Here is a 16,819-nt window from a genome sequence, read left to right as displayed (position 1 = left end):
AGATTTTATATTTATTCTATCATATAGGCATTACATGACTGCTTTTTATTTACAGGCATGGGCACTACACTCTCTGTCCCTGATAGTGGATTTAGCTGGCCCCTTGTATCATGTGCATGTGGAACCTACCTTATCTCTTGTTCTCATGTTGTTGTTAACTGTGCCTCCTGCTTATGCTGAAGTTCACCAAAGCCTTGGTCGCTGTTTAAATGCACTTATTACCACGCTGGGCCCTGAGTTGCAAGGTATGCAACATACAATAATGACAGCTTTGTTTGGTTTAGCAACAAAATTGCTAATCATTGTTTGAAAGTGTAATTCAGATTTTATCAACAAATAAGTGCAGGTTAAGTTTTGTCCTCGTTGGAAGACAGTATTTCACAGGCCATGAGTTTATGCAGTCTAGATGACGCAACAGCTAGTTTTCAAAAAATAGTGTCTCTTTTGACATTCTTTCCTTTGTTTGAACTGGTTTTCCAAGCCTTGCGTTGGACTGAAAATTCTTACATTTAATATGAAACCAGAAAATATTCTTATTTCAGCATTTAAGAGCCGGTCTATGTCCTAATTATGATGCAGACATTTAAAATTTGCCTCAGAATCAAATTTTAGATAGCTGGTCAATTATATTGATGATTAACATCCATGTTGCTCTCAGGAAATTTCAGAGTTTAACACAGATACATAAAGTACCCTTCAAGAGGATGAGAGTTATGGTTGAATCAACTTTTAGATAGCTGGTCAATTATATTGATGATTAACATCCATGTTGCTCTCGGGAAATTTCAGAGTTTAACACAGATACATAAAGTACCCTTCAAGAGGATGAGAGTTATGGTTGACTTGGGAGAAAGACAATTTACTGTGTTTTGCAAAAAAGAGGTGATGTTTTAAAAAACAGAAAACAAACCCTTTTTTTCTTCCAAATCTAGGCAGCAGTACGACAGTTTCAGCTTTGAGAACTTCCTGCCTCCTGGGCTGTGCAGTGATGCAAGATAATCCTGACTGCCTTGTTCAGGCTCAAGCCATCTCTTGCCTTCAGCAGCTTCACATGTTTGCTCCTCGACACGTCAACTTGTCGAGCCTTGTAAGCTGCCTGTGTGTGAGTATATATTTACTAGTTTATATCCTTTTATTTTAAAACATTTTGTTCAGAAACACTTAAAAAATGCAGGTGCTCTTTAACCAGAAAAACTGATCATTGTGTAGGGGTGAGGTGTTTCATGTCCTCTTACAGGCAAGTATTCTCTACTTTTTAGTTTTTTCCCCAGTTTCTGCTTCCCGTTTACAAGATGAGCACATTCTGTAGAAATCTTGGCTTTCCGAACTGCTTGCAGGTGCACTCTGCTGCTCTTATTGAAGCCAGTTGTCTGGCAGGATATAGCATCCATGACTACTTTGTGCTGGATTTTTATCAATTTTTTTATGTTGGCCACTTTTTTTTTCTCTGCTGCTATTTATGTCTTAGGTGAAGGACTGATTAAAAAAAAATTTATATATGTATATATTTTTTTTTACTAATTACTGAGAATTGTTTTATTTGGGCTTTTTTTTTCATGATGGTGAAAAATCTGTAGATTTCTCTGTTTTCTAATTTCTGTAGCACTAATGCTTCAGTGCTTCACTAATGGTTCTTGGCAGTTAGTATAAAAATTTCTGACACATAAGTAACAGCCAAACAAGGTCTTTGGAAAAAATAAGAACTATCAGCCCTATGTGACAAAGATGTTGAGGGGAGTGGGATGGAGAATGGATTGTTTGTTTGCTGGGGGGGTGGGGCAGAGTGTTTTCTTCTTTCCCCCCAAGTCTCTGTCTTTGAATACCTGTTGTTTTGAAGAACTCAGTTCTATGAAGAAAGCAAAAATAATTTTCTGGTACTTACTAGCCTTGGTGGATTTTCAGAGGCTAGCCAGGACTTTTTTGGAGGGTTGTTTTGATTTATTGTTTCATTGGTTTGGGTTTTTTTAAAATAAGTCTATCTAATCTCTCTGTAAATCAGAGAGAAACAAAAAAACTCAGACAATATGTATGGTGGGTTTTTTAAAGTTTAGATTCCTTCAGTTTATCTTTGTTCACTTTGAATAGAAATATGATTATGGGAGCCAGGAAAAGCTGAAGGAAAAGCTCTTTCAGCCCCACGTTGTGTTAGGCACGAATATACTATTTGCAAAAGAACTGGAACTCATCTCAAGTGTTTATTCTTTTAACACATACAAGCTATGTTTTTCTCTTCTTTGGCTAAAACACAGTTTTTCTTATGTTGATAAAATCACAACAAATTCTGTAAGTCACTTTCTTGCTCAGGGAATGTATTACTAGTTAGGATTATATATATCAGTCCATGTACAGTCTGCTTCCATTTACAGTATGAAGTATAACTCTTAGCAAGTACCTACTAATGAAGTGTGTCATGATAAAGTTGTCTATGCAATACTACTGATTTTTATTTTTACGAATTGTTTCCAAGTACTTATGAACTTCATAATATTAAATCGCTTAATTAAGAATCAGCATGGTTCATGGCTTGAGCATGTGTGTTTGTGCATCTGTACACATATGTTTGTTCCCCTCTTTCCCAGAAATGATTGTGAGCTTCATGGAGGAGTCCACCAAAGTCAGTGGCTTTACATAGATGAACTTTTCTCATTCTCATGAACTTGTTACAGTGCTACAGCCAATGTTGCTGGTACTGACAATTCAGTAAATGTCAATACACCTCTTGAGGGTGTCATAAACAAGGAGGTTTTGAGTGTGTACTTTTCAGGTCTGTAAGAAGATCACTGGTCAAGCAGACTTAAGCATTTGTAAAGCTCACCATCCATCTATGTAGTTTCCACCCACTTAATCATGATCTTACTAGGGAAGCAGAAGAAACTATTGAACTAGACCTGAAATCTGTTCTTGACTCTGTTGGCTTGCAAAGTAACCCTCAGCAAGTCATTCTTCTTGAGTTTAAATTTTACACAGTGAGGAACAAGGTATGACTGTCCTCCTTTGCAACACATTTTGAAGTCTTAAGGGGAGGTAGAATATAAAAGCTGGGTGCTAGATACTCTGGATATTCACTGCTGCATTTGTTATTTAAGGCAGAAAAACAAGAGAGGCAAAGAATGGGTGGTCAGATAAGTGATCTTTTCACCTTCTGACCCCTCTCCACTCTTTTCCCCTATGATTTTCAGAGAATTTCTTTGTCTTCAAACTTGCCTTTTTAAAATTCTGAAGTAGACATTTTCCTTCCCTTTGCTGCCTTTCCCCCTTTGCTTTCCCATACCAACACAGGGGCTGTGAGTGGCTGCAGGCTGCTGCCTCCACCTGTCTTCCCACCCCCTAGAGCATGAGATTCTTTGAGTCCCCAAAGTGTTTAATAAAATCACTCAGTTTGTGACTATGCTAGCCCTAACAAAACATACTCTCTCAATGGATACACAGCTTCACTAGCTCATTTTGTGGGGGATATTTTAAATTGTGTACGTGTGCCTGTTGTTACCTGGCTTCAGCTTCTGAAAGTATTCCTTGTTTGTCAATTGGGTCTTCTTTCACAAGGCTTTGCATCTAGTGGTGTAATGCTTACCTTGTCAGTTAAATTCTTGGCACCAGCAGAAGAAATACATTTTTAGTCATGCCTAACATTAGCTTTAAAGCTAACTTATGTGAGCAAAAACTTCTGAAGAGCTTTTCTGTGTAAGCTTATGATGGTAGTGAACACCGTTTTTCAGCTGCAAGACATTAAAGATATTTTGAAACACAATAAGTATCCAGCGTCAATAATTGTGCTGCACTTTTGTCTTGGTACTGTTTAAGTACTGATTTGGGAGGCAGCTGGCTTGCAATTGAGTGTGTCCAGTGTTAAATATAAAAGAACTAAGCAGATTTGGGGGGTTGGTATGTTTGAGATGAGGTTCTGAATTTTAATATATGATGAATTTACATGTAATAGTCTCCTTGTGTGGTTGGTATCACTGTGATATCTATATTTTGGTTTTGTCGTGACTGGTTTGTCATTTGTTTTTGTGCAGGAAATCTTGTTGGATAATTCTGTGTTGGTAGGTCCTTGTGCCTTGTTAATCCTAAACTTTTGCAGTGGTGTGTTTTTTTAATTTCATCTTATGTCTTTTCATTTTAACCATTTTAATGTGATTTCTTTTAGCATGTCAAGTGACATTTGATTGTCATCCTAACCAGAGCCTTCCTAACTTTATGCAGATTGGCAGACATACATTTCATTTTTATGCTTAGTGAGGTATAATTTTGTTTTTAACCTGTAAAGCACAGAAAGGGAACTGTTTGTTCATTTAAGTTTGTATGTGAAGCTTGCATTTTGTGTCTGTTATTTAGTGTCCTGTCCCCTGCTTTACAATGTGGGAGAATAAGAGAGATGAAGAGTGTGCATCTTGCATTATTCAGTAGCCTGAATTGGATTCTCTGTTTTTTCCCTATTAAAAATGAACACGCACTTTATGCATGTCCAACTTGCAGTAGAATGTGTGGCCTGCTTGCATAAGTGTTGCATTAAAAACCTCGCTTGTTATTTTTGGTTTCAATTGAAGTATCTTGCAGACATACAGTTAGGTTCTTTTTGATTAATTACACAGTGTATCTTTGTATTCAGTGTATAATTCTGAGTATTGTAGATTCATCTGCATGCATAGAAATTCAGAGGACTAAGTTTACTTCTGTTAATGTAACAAAACTGAAATTTTGTACCTCTTACTCTTTTGTCCTTAAGTTATTTTTTTGACTGTGTGTTAACTAATATGTATTAGTCATTTTGACTAAGGTATATTGACTTGTTGCTAACAAATGAGGAGTATGACATTACTGAAGGCTTTCCTGGAAGCAGACCCTCAGCTCTGTCTGTCTCAAGGATGGTGACAGCTAAGGGTACACAATTGCTTAGTTCTAGAGAATAACTCTTCTGATGTTAACGTAAGCATGATTTAAAACCAGCTGCATAAATATTGGTGTAACCATCTTCCCCAGCCATTCAGCTGGTTCGTTCTATCTTTGAGGTCCCATTCAGAATGTTCTTATAATTGAAAGCAAGCAAATTAAAATTTGAAAGCTCCACTCTAACAAAAATCCTTGAGGCTGTGTCATGGGTTTTTTAAGTGTTTTTCCTTGTTCATGTAATAATGAGTATATTATGTATTTTTCAGTAAAAGAAACAAACACTGGCCTAGTGGTGTTAAAATGTGGTGATGCTATGAACTATTTTGCTAGAAACTGCTCAGGAGAGCTGACTTGTCTTGGTGGGATACATTCACCAGTAACTTTACCCTTCCTCTCATCTTCTGTAAAATGTAATTTAATGTACTCTGAGTATATAATGTTTTTTGCAATCAAATGGCAGCAGTGTTGTCTTTGCCTTTTCTTATAAACTTCCTTTCATGCATGGAGTTCAGATTACTAAAGCCTAATTGGCTGTCTCACCCTTAGTTACACTGGCATTTCTCTAGCTATAACCAAGTATTATTTAAGTAATTTTCTCTTGCACTGAGCTTTCAAGTCCATTATATGTACCCTGTAGTCAAAGAATAGAGTTAATTTTTCATTGAAACCATGATTCAGCTGTCATTGAAGTTAATGGGGGTCTTTCTACCCATATTTGTGAGAGTTGGATCTAGTCCCAGTCCAGTCTTACAAATTACCTTTGGAGAGAAGATGTTAAAAGTACCGATACGTTAAAATTGATTACAGGAATCACAAAAGATTTCATTTGAGGTTAAAAAAATGAAGAAAAAAAAGCTGAGCAAAAATAGCATCAACTGTAGGTTTACTGTCTTCACAGCTTTGCCATAACTGCAATTGTTCACAAAATATTTGCATTACTGAGGTATTACTATAAAGGTTTGTTAGCCATCTTACTGTTTCTTTTTGCATGTTTCAGGTCAATCTCTGTAGCTCATACTTATTATTGAGACGTGCAGTGGTAGCTTGCTTACGTCAACTTGTGCAAAGAGAAGCTGCTGAGGTATCAGAATATGCTGTTGCATTAGTTAAAGAGAACAGAGAAGATTTTACTCCAGGTAATGTATTGAAGCTTGAGATCAAAGAGCTTGACAGATTGATAATGAATTTTAAACACACTCTTCTTTGGGTATGAAGATTTTGCTACATCCTTGAAATCTTCAACTCAAAAGGGTTTTCTTCTTCAGTTTTTATGTAGTACCAAATTTTAGAAGCATCCATAATCTTTCTTAGCAAGAGTATCTTCATTTATCACTTTTCGTATACTGTAGATAGTAAGTATCACTGAATAAGAAAACGCAAGTGGAGTTCCAGAGCAACCTAAGCCTATCTCACCAGTAGCTGTTACAATAACTGCTTCATATTCTGTATTTTACTTGCGTATTCGTAGTTTTATTTTGCCACATAAATCTCTTTTTATATTAGAAATCTGTCATTGTGGGGAGGTGTACAAAGCCTGTTGAAGAAAGTTTCTGTTGACCTCTTTGGAGAGCTAGTTAAGTAATGATCAGATGGGGTCCCTAGAATTCATAACTTACTAACACTTTGGGTTTTTTGTTCAAAGGCCTGAGAATGATCACTAGTTCATCCTTGTGTACCTTTATTTGAAGGGAGGGTGATAATATATAATTTCACTTTGGATTTCAATTCAAGCTCACTTGGAAATTTTCAGAACAAATAGACTAAAACCATTTTGTAAAATTGCTGATTTTTAAAATTGATAATTTGGGGCAAACAAAAATTGGTCATATTCATTTAACAAATTATTTGCACGCATCTGGTTTTGAGCTTTGTTGGAGAATAATTTTAACTTCCCTTTCAAGGTAAAACATTGTTTTAGAATTACCTTATGAGTCAATGTGAGGAATTAGGTGGCCAAAGATAGTTTTTTTCAGGAATTCAAATATTACAGTGATGGTAATGCTGTGAAATTCAGAGTAGGATTCTTTGTTTTTTCAGCCTCAGGTAACTTTCTTTCTGTTGTTAGTATGTTTCTATATAAGTTCAAAGTTTGTTTTATACTCACATGATTTAGACATAGTATTAAAATAATAATACTATTATTTCAGAAGTATTTCAGGGCTAGAACTTGTTCACAAGATACTCTGTATGCAATCTTTGGTAGGGATTCTGTGGCCATTACTGCAGCTTTGTGATATACAGCATTCAGCTCACAGATTTTTGTTCTTAGCAGATGTTAACATCAGAGAAATAGGCCTGGAGGGGGCATTGCTGGGGTTGCTGGACAAAGAATTGGATCAAAAATTGTGCCAAGATATCAAAGAGACTCTGACTCATATGCTTACTTCAATGGCAGTTGGAAAGCTTTCTTTTTGGCTGAAACTTTGTAAAGATGTTCTTGCTGCCTCAGCTGGTAAGTCCTAATACACAGTATTTCAGAACACAGTGAAAATAAGGGCTGCAGCCGTACAGTGTGTCATTGAGGGAAAGTGTTCTTGTTTGTTCAATGTTTGACATTCATGAAGTGTGTCATCGTCCTTCATATTGAAACACTGGACCCCTTAACTTAGTTCTTTCAGAAGGAATATGACTTCCTGACCTTAGATTACCTTTTCCCTATTCAACATTTTTTTGTAAACATTTTAGTATTTCTTGCCTGTTTGTATTCTTGTTGACTTATAGTCCTACTGTTAATATTTCTGTATCAGAAAGGGAAATACAAAACTCACTTGAGCTTGTGGGTCCTGCACGAGTACCTGCAAGGAAAATATTCACACCCTCTCTTCTCTTAATAACAGGAATGATTACTGTACTGTAATGAAACTCCTGAGCAGATAAAATTAATTACTACACTGAATATCTGAATATTGGGGGGTTAGGGGGAGGCAAATTCTGGTTTTATGTGCAGTGCACGAGGAAAACTTGGATTTAGATTTTTTGATTTGGAAAAATATTAGCTTCTCACATGTCATACTATGTTAGGAGAGTTTTTCCTATGCATCTTCCACTGCAGTTCTTAAGTTGCTTTCATGGTATTGTTCTTGTCTTCCAGCAAGTAATATCAATCAAACACAGACAGTTCTGTTACGTTTCATTTTTAATTCTAGTATTTACTATAGGATACCAAAGTTGAAAGGTATCATAATTGCAGGCAAGAGTTGGACTTTGAAGAGGTATTCTTATGAGTCTTTTTGTAGTTTTCAGTTACAGGAAGAAAGAACATTGCATTTTTTCTTTTTTTTCCCCTGTGTCCTAAATACAGATTTCAATACAGTAGCTTCAGTAGATACCACTCAAGAAGAGGAAACGACAAAAGTGGATGATGCATCAGTGTTAACGTCTGACAGCGATGAGAAGTTCCATCCTTTCAGTAATCCACGATGGTCTACTAGAGTTTTTGCTGCAGAGTGTGTTTGTAAAATTATAAGCCAGTGTGAAAATGCAGGCAGTGCACATTTTGACATAACTTTGGCTCAGGAAAGAAAACAGCGTGATTCAAGAGGTGTGTGTTAAGCACTGGAAGAGCTTCACAGAATGGAAAGTATACTTAAAATAGAAGTTGGCTGTTTGAACCTTAGTGAAATTCATCATAAATTTGGTTTTTGTAATTGTTTAAGCCTTTAATTACTCTGATTAGAAGCCTATATTTATTAATGTGTTAGAGCAATTTTTATTTGCTCAAATATTGGTGTATCACTGCAGCATTTACACTCCCTTTCCTGGTTATAGGACCATGGCATATGTGTAGGAAGCCACTGGTTTTGCAAAAGCGTTGGCAATCAGAAGTGGTAGCTGGCACTAGCCTGCAGTTTGGTATCTGAGAGTATGACTAGAAAATTCCACTTTTCCCCACCCCCCATAATTTGCATAATCACCCCAAACACAGTACCAATTTTTGGTATCTTTCTATGTTTGTCTAGAGGTCTTTTTCTCACAACTCTTACTTTGGAAAATAGGCCTCATGCATAAAGACATTTATGCTTTCTTCTAAGTACTTTTTTCTTTTTTACATTTAAATTGAAAGGGGCCTAGATCAGCTCATATAAGATGTCCAAGTAAGATTGTTGTATTGTGTAAGCTGCCTGAAGTAAACTCTTGATTCCTGGTAAGGTAAAATATGAAATACACATTTTGAAGATGTTGGGAGCGGTCTTATAAAACATAGTATGTCTAAATCTGAATTTAATAAAACTATTTTCTTTTAAATATCTGTTTTCTCTTCAGATGACTTTTTGGTATTGCATTTAGCTGACTTGATCCGCATGGCTTTTATGGCTGCCACAGATCACAGTGATCAGCTTCGTCTTTCTGGGCTTCAAATGTTGCTAATTGTTGTTCGGAAGTTTGCAGCTGTTCCAGAGCCAGAGTTTCCAGGTCATGTAATTCTGGAGCAATATCAAGCCAATGTAAGCATCATTGCTAATAATTTTAAAAAGTTTAGAGTTAGAGTTAAACACTAAAATAATTCTGCTTTTTGCAGTGTGTAGTGCTAGAGTCATGTTTCAGTTAGAAATAAGTAGCTTTTATACACCAAAGATCTTGGTCAATAAATAAGCTAGGGGAGGTAAGAGTATGGACTGTACTCAGAAGGTCTATTCAAGATAATTCTTGGCTGAGACTGACAGAAAAGTTGTCGTTATCATTTTGCATTCCAGACTGTACTTACATTAAATATGACAGGCAGCTGTGTTAGGCCTCATCTGCCTCGCATTTTTCAGTTTCTATCAGGCATTCAATCAGTTGGGTCAATTTCTCTCATAGGAATGGAGAGATCCTGGCACTGAAGACATCCTAACCCGCTTGGTCTAGCTTTTACCATTAGAATTATATTCTACTGCCACTCCTTTGTGGAAAAAAAATGCCTTGATCTAGCCCAGAACTACTAAGGGAAGAAAAACCATGTTATCTGTCCTTGCTGTCCAAAACCATCAGCAGGTCACAACTAGAGCTAGTAATTCTCCTTTTAACCTTCACTACCCTTAAAGTGTTTCTGCTAATTCTGTGCGTAGATCTTCTCATCAGCTGTTTCATAGAACTTGAAGAGATGGGAAGCCATTAAATATCTAGTATTTTTCTTCTCAATTTTTTTTTCTATAACAGTAAGCAGAAATAGATGGATAGAGGGTTTCCTGACTTAAGTAATGGTTTCCTGAAATTTTGTTCAAATGTTCCTTAAATGCAGTCTTGAGCTTTAGGGGGTCTTAAGAAACTGGCCTTAATTGTCATTAAAAACAACTGCTTTTCACTTATTTTTAAAAACTTGTATTTTTAATATTTGTACTACACTTTGTACTTTTTGTCCCAAGATGTATCAGACTTAAGTCTGAGTTTTCAGATATCAGCTAAAGCATTGAGGGAAATTTTCATTAGCCTTTAGTGAAACAGCTTTCAACAATGAGAGTAGGTAAAATCTCTGCAACCTAGTAAGTATGTTTGTGTCTTGTTCATTAGGTGAATGGGATTTGTGCTCTCCCTTTCTTTCATTTTGCAAAGTTCACCAACTTCAGCTGTTTTCTTCCTTAAATCTGTATTTTTTCTGAGTAAGGAAATGTCACTCGTCACCTGTCTTGCAAATCTCTCATGTCCTGGAACATTGTTTTTGCTTTTGAGGGCTATTCATCACGTCAAGAGTTCAGAAAGAAAGAGGTTTCTGTTTCAGTTTTAGACTGTGCAAAAAATAGAATCAACTTTGAAGACTGCTTTCAAAGAGAACTATGTCTTCAGTGTGAACAAAACAAAACAATAAAACTAGGATTGCTATTGTCTCCTTGCTCTTTAACCTCACTGAAACAGTCAGTGGAAAAATGAACAGGAAACTGCCTTATAAAGGAAGACTAAAGCAAAGCCTGCTTATGAAAAGTAATTACTTAGTTAATTGCTCCCTATGTATTAAACATTGTATAACTTCTCTTTAGGTTGGAGCAGCACTTAGGCCTGCCTTTGCTCCAGAAACTCCGCCTGATGTCACAGCAAAAGCATGTCAGGCAAGTGTTCAAAGTCAGAAGTCTTAGGTAATAGACCCTCTGAAATTTTTTTGTTTGATACACCACGCAAGGAAAAGGAAATGCCTAGTCACAAATCCTCAATGCACACAAAATACTGTCATCGACATTACTCTGTATTGTAACAACCCAAAAATTTTATGCACTTCAAAGAAACTCTGTAGCAGATGATACTTCGGTTATTTATGAGATCCCTGTAATGTTTTTGGCTTTTGTTTCTATTGTACACTGAACTTTAATGTCATTTAATGTTTATTATAATCTGAGAGTAAGTTATCTCAATAGAAATTTAATCTGGTTTACAGCATTTTACAGATGGAATAACCAGTATGCAGTGGTGTTTGGCTCTTGTTTCTTACTGTTTCTGTTTTACAACGCTAGGTCTGTAGTGCCTGGATAGCAAGTGGTGTAGTAAGTGATCTTAATGACCTCCGAAGAGTTCACCAGTTGCTTGTATCTTCTTTGATCAAAGTACAGGCTGGAAAAGAAGCACAAAGTCAACAATACAATGAAAGTACTTCAACTATGGAAATACTGGCTGTGCTTAAAGCTTGGGCAGAGGTTAGTTTAACCATTTCAAACAGAACGGTTTCAGGAATTTCTTAGAACTCCATTAAATAGAAGTTCCTGGTCCTATGGTTTGCTCTGGTACCTGTAAAGAGTACATGAACTTTGTAAACTTGACAGAAGCCTGCTAGTTAAACTGTTTGTGTTATGCTATACCTTAGGAAATATTTATAATGCTTAAGAAATACTAATTTCTTCACATGTTCTAGTATTTCAATATTCCTTTTAAATTTGCATGGTATAGATGGCTATGATGATGGTCCACTGAACAGCCCATTTAAAATAGATGTAATTTTTCTCGTTGTCTACTGGCATTTCATTTCTTACAGTTAGTTCTTGTAAGTTAACAATGTCAGTTCAGTACCGCATTGTCCTTAAAGTTAGCTCAGGTGAATGTCTGTTTTAAATATCTAACTTTGCATTTACATGTATTAAAAAAAAAACCTGTGAACCATGTACATGTTCTCTAGATGTGTCTTAGAAAGCACTGATAATGACCATGGATGTTGACTGCTGATAAGCATCTAAATAAGAGCAAGTTACGTACTTAATATGATATTTCTTTGTATAAGCAGGTAATTATTTTGAAGGAGAAAGTGGGCAGCAGGTAGTCTTTATGTGAACATTTGTACAAAAACGTACCAACCTCTGGTGTCCATACTTGAGAAAGGATATTAGCAAAATAGGAAAGCCATTGGAAAAATGTTACAAAAGCTGATTTTACTTTAGTAGAACTGGTCTCCTATATCTCCTTTATAGTTGAGGAGAAGAGTTTCCCTCCAGGGGCATTTTGGAGAGACTGAAGAGGGCTGCTCCTCTGACACGTTCTCAAGCCTGTCTTTTTTGATTAACTACAGAGGCGTCTAGGGAAATTAACCTTCTCACACTAAAGTTAAGCTATTGATAGGAACACCCAAAGTCGTACACTGCACTCTTCATTCTTTACTGCTACATAATTTTGAGAAGCTGGTGGCAAATGCAGTGTGTTACTTCAGTTAAAACAGGATTTATGAATGATTTGACTGTGGTTTAGAATCATTTTTATAGGTATATTATTTGATGATAAGTTCTTCATCCTTGTAGCTATAGCAGGGTTTAATGGTGGGAAGCTGGACAAGTAATATATTCATCTTTAAGAGTAGAGAAGTTCACTGCAGCTATGGTTAGGAATTTTAGTAGGTTTCCCTTTATTGGGTGGGACCCTTGCATCAAGATTATCTGAGAGAGTGGATTCAGAAGGCTTAGAAAATAAGTTTCTGTTCACCCTTGCCTAGTGGACTTGACACAGGAATAGGTTCTGGGAAACTTCATGCCTGTTTAACAGGCAGTCATGCTAACGGTCACAGTAGTTTTACAAGTATTAATATTCATAAATCTCTCTCCAAATATATGAACAGGTTTACATAGTTACAGTTGAGAAGCAGAAAAATCAAAGTGATCCACACAATCACTGTTTAAAAATTGTGAACTCTGCAGAAGAAAGCTACAGAGATGTTACATCTTCAGCCAACGGACTTCTGGACTTAGTACAAGCAGATCTTGGAACACTAAGCAAGCTCTGGCTTGCTGCACTTCAGGATTTTGCTCTCTTAACTTTGCCTTCAGAATATTCATCACAACTACCTGCTGAAGGTAAGAAGGCAAATCAATTGTATTTTCATAGGTCACTTGTAAGTACATGTTGTTAATGTCTTAGCTGACGTGTGTTAAGATCACAGTAAGATCAAATAGCATGGAGAATATACGTACTCGTGTACCTATCTAAAGGTTAAGGCTGCTTTTGAGAACAGAAGTTTCAGTGATATAAAAAGTAATTTGTTTGGTATGCTTGGTTTCGGGGTAATTTTATAGTTGCAAGAAGAAAAAGGTAAATATATTGGATTCTATGAAAATGTGTTGGCTTCAAATGAACCTAAATGACGTGCCCTCATTAGCCTCAATTTTAATATTGCACACTTTTTAAATAAGTCATCCATAAAATACTGTAAATATAATTTCAATAAGGAGAAGAATCCCCTTTTATAAGAATGAGAAATATGGTACTTGGAAATAAATTACGTCCATTAAACTGTAACTTCTCTTTTTGTAGGTGGTGCATTTTATACAGCAGAGACTATCGAAAATGCAAGACCTCATTACTACAACTCCTGGGCACTGATACTTTATGCTACAGCATTATGGCTTACCAGCACAGGTTTCATTGTTGCTGATCCTGATGAAGGAGTTACTAATCTCTCTAGACCTGTCACCCCAACTACAATGTGTCAAGATTCTTCTACAAGGCCCTTGGTGAAATCTCCCGAGGATGTGAATACTGACAGATTTCATCTTATTTTGGGTTAGTGTGTGTACAATCTGTGTAAATGCTGTAACCTAAAATGTTCAAAGCTTCAAGTAAATGTAAGAGTTTTTTCTTCTGATGCTTGCAGGAATTAGTGTGGAGTTTCTCTGCTCTCCTCGATCAGATGCAGCAATGGAGAACATTATTGCCTGCTTACGTGCCCTACAGGCACTCTTCAGTGTTCCATGGCCGAGGTCTAAAATAGGTGGTGATCAGGTAATGTCTTAATTATCAAAAGTCCTCTAGGATTAAGGCATCATTTTAGTTTGAACAGTGTCTCTACTCTCTGTTGTATATCCACAAATCTTCTGACTTAAGTAGTGGATGAATTATAGGCTTTACCAGAATCCAAAGCTGCAGAGTTAGGAGAGAAAAAGAGCACAATATAGAACCTGTAAGAAAACAGTGAGAGGCAGAGAACTTGAGGACATTTCATCAGGAAGGAGTAATTAGATGAGTAGGATGAGAGCCAGGTAAAGATAGAATTCCAGAAAAAAAAACTTGCAGTGGTATTCACAAAAAAAAGACCCAATACAAATCAAAACTAAAAACCCCACAACACACCAGTGATCCTAAGAAGAAGTTGTAACTTCAAAATTCCTTTTTTTTAACTTTAAACTATGTCATCCTATGTGCCATACAATTGTCTAACAGGGCAAAAGTGTTAAATCCTGTGGATGTGCCTAAGTTCTGCTGACTATTGGTGCTCTCTCCAGGGAAATGCATATACTGTAGGAAGGATACAATGTAGTATCCCCTCATTTAAGAGTTAAAAAGCTGTAGGATTACTAGGGGTTTTTTAGTAGGTTTAAGTGCCTTATCTCTGAATTACTGTGATTACTATTTTGCTGTGAGAATTGGGCAGGACTGCTGCTACTGGGAGCTAGGAGCTAGATGCTGAAGAGAATGCCAGCTCCTGTGATTGTATCAGTTACGCTGTGTTCTTTAGTGAAATTGAAAAGAGTAGTTCTATTTGCTTTAGCAAGTATTAACAAGTTTCTAAAATTACTGCGTTAAAATGGGGATATATTAAGCATTTTTTTTTTTACTGTAGGAGTTGGGTGTAGAGCTGCTGAATGTTTTGCATCGACTGATACTGACCAGAGAATCACCTGATATTCAGCTTGCTGCCCTTGAAGTGGTTCGGCTGATTCTTTTTGCAGCTCAGGAACATGTGAAGGAAAAGCGGAGAAGTGCAGAAGGTACAGTAATGTACGAGATGCTGACTACATATTATCAGGGTTAAATAAATTCTTTCTTGGAAAAAAAATGGATTCTTGAAGGTGATATTCCAAGATGCATCTTCACTGGAGTGTTTCATGGTTGGTGACTAATCCTGGTTTACTTAAGTCAGTCCAGGTGCCTGACATAAGAAATAGGGGTGATTCCCATTACATAGCAGCTGGTTTTGGTGGTGACTAGAGGGCATGAAATGAGAAGGAAAACTGGAGAAACTGCAGCTAGGATAGTCATGTGTGGTGTTAGGAGGGGAGGAGTCTTAGTGAAAAGCTGGGATCAGCTGCAATAGAGCAACAGAGGTACTCAGCACACACAGCTTTTAAAAGACAGACTCCACTAGTTACCTCTGATTATAACTTGCCTAAAGTTCTTTTCCTAAAAGCAAAACCTTGGAGAAGAAACAAAGCATTTATATGAGGTGACATCATCCTGGCATGTTGCCTCAGCACGTTGTGTGTCTAAATCTGTTGCACACGTTTTTGCCTTTTGACAATCGATGCATAGTTTGATTTTTCAGAAGGGTAGATGTTTGCCAGTAGAATACATGTGCATGCACATACACATGTGTCAAGATTATCACTTGGTGATGAAACAGTAGGAAGAGGTTAACTTTTTGAAAACAAGGAACAGCCTGCAGATTTCTGCCATATTTTCCCTTTTTGTTTTAGTTGATGATGGTGCTGCAGAAAAGGAAACGTTACCAGAATTTGGAGAAGGCAAAGATACAGGAGGACTGGTGCCTGGGAAATCATTAGTCTTTGCAACCCTGGAGTTGTGTGTTTGCATTCTTGTCAGACAGCTTCCCCAGCTCAACCCTAAATTAACTTGTAGCCCTGCAGTTCAATCTGGAAAACATCTGTTATTGTCAGAAGATGGAAGTAGACTGGTAGCAGCAGCGTTAGTTATTCTCTCTGATGTTCCTGCAATCTGCTCTCCTGAAGGTATGATGTTTCATCACAAGGAAAGATTAATGAAAGAATATTGGGCTCCTCTGAGCCCCCTTGTTATTACCTAATTTTCTCAGCTGGATCTGGCAGCAAGTTTTGTTGATTTGCTTGTGACAGTTTCCTGTTCTAATTACTTTTTGACTTGTCAGGTTACAAAACAAGTTACAAACCTGAAGCAATTAAAGGAGTAGTTTTTCTTTTCCGCCTGCATATAGCAATGCAATTAATAGATTAATTTTGTACAGGAAAGTATACAATAGTTACATGATTGTAGTCTTACTTCAGTTCTCTATTCTGGAATTTATAATACAGACAGAAATTAAATTTAAAAGGGAAATGTATCATGTTACCTTTCACTAAAATCCGTCGTTTGAACATTAGGAAACCACCGTAAGGAGCTATGGTTGATTTCTCAGATTAGTTGACTTTTATCCATTATTTATTTTGGATTCACTCCAAATTCTAGGACATTTCTGATCCCCCCACTATCCACTAATATCATATTCATACATATGATCTTTCAGTACTACTACAGCCACATCTACAAACCACTTCTGCCTTACTCCTCTGTTCCCATCTTAGGTATCTGTGTTACACTTCACACAAATTTTTGCATTTACTAGCCCTGGAAATTTCTTCTTTTTTTTCTTAATTTGTTCTTTGCTACAAGATTCTTCCTCAGGGAATAGGATACTCCAGATGGAATAGTACACAGTTCTTGCTATCATTATAGGGTGATGATATGAGTTTTCTTTTCCATCTGCAGCTCATTGTGTATCAGTTCAAAGCAAAAG

General features: G+C 36.7%; 1 protein-coding gene across 1 annotated transcript in view; it reads left to right on the top strand.

The window, feature by feature from the left end:
• Positions 1-16,819, top strand: part of HEATR5A (HEAT repeat containing 5A) — a 54,089-nt gene that overhangs the window by 31,084 nt on the left and 6,186 nt on the right. The window contains exons 20-32 of the mRNA XM_069858387.1: positions 56-245; positions 933-1,102; positions 5,888-6,026; positions 7,163-7,342; positions 8,192-8,431; positions 9,154-9,335; positions 10,845-10,913; positions 11,313-11,492; positions 12,896-13,130; positions 13,588-13,836; positions 13,928-14,055; positions 14,894-15,041; positions 15,747-16,019. Coding sequence (XP_069714488.1) covers positions 56-245; positions 933-1,102; positions 5,888-6,026; positions 7,163-7,342; positions 8,192-8,431; positions 9,154-9,335; positions 10,845-10,913; positions 11,313-11,492; positions 12,896-13,130; positions 13,588-13,836; positions 13,928-14,055; positions 14,894-15,041; positions 15,747-16,019 — 2,383 coding nt within the window. The remainder of the gene's footprint in view (positions 1-55; positions 246-932; positions 1,103-5,887; positions 6,027-7,162; positions 7,343-8,191; positions 8,432-9,153; positions 9,336-10,844; positions 10,914-11,312; positions 11,493-12,895; positions 13,131-13,587; positions 13,837-13,927; positions 14,056-14,893; positions 15,042-15,746; positions 16,020-16,819) is intronic.

This window comes from Phaenicophaeus curvirostris, chromosome 5 (genome assembly GCF_032191515.1).
Source record: "Phaenicophaeus curvirostris isolate KB17595 chromosome 5, BPBGC_Pcur_1.0, whole genome shotgun sequence".
Classification (NCBI taxonomy): Eukaryota; Metazoa; Chordata; class Aves; order Cuculiformes; family Cuculidae; genus Phaenicophaeus; species Phaenicophaeus curvirostris.
The sequence above is the reverse complement of the archived record's forward strand: the minus strand, read 5'-3'. Positions and strand labels throughout refer to the sequence as shown.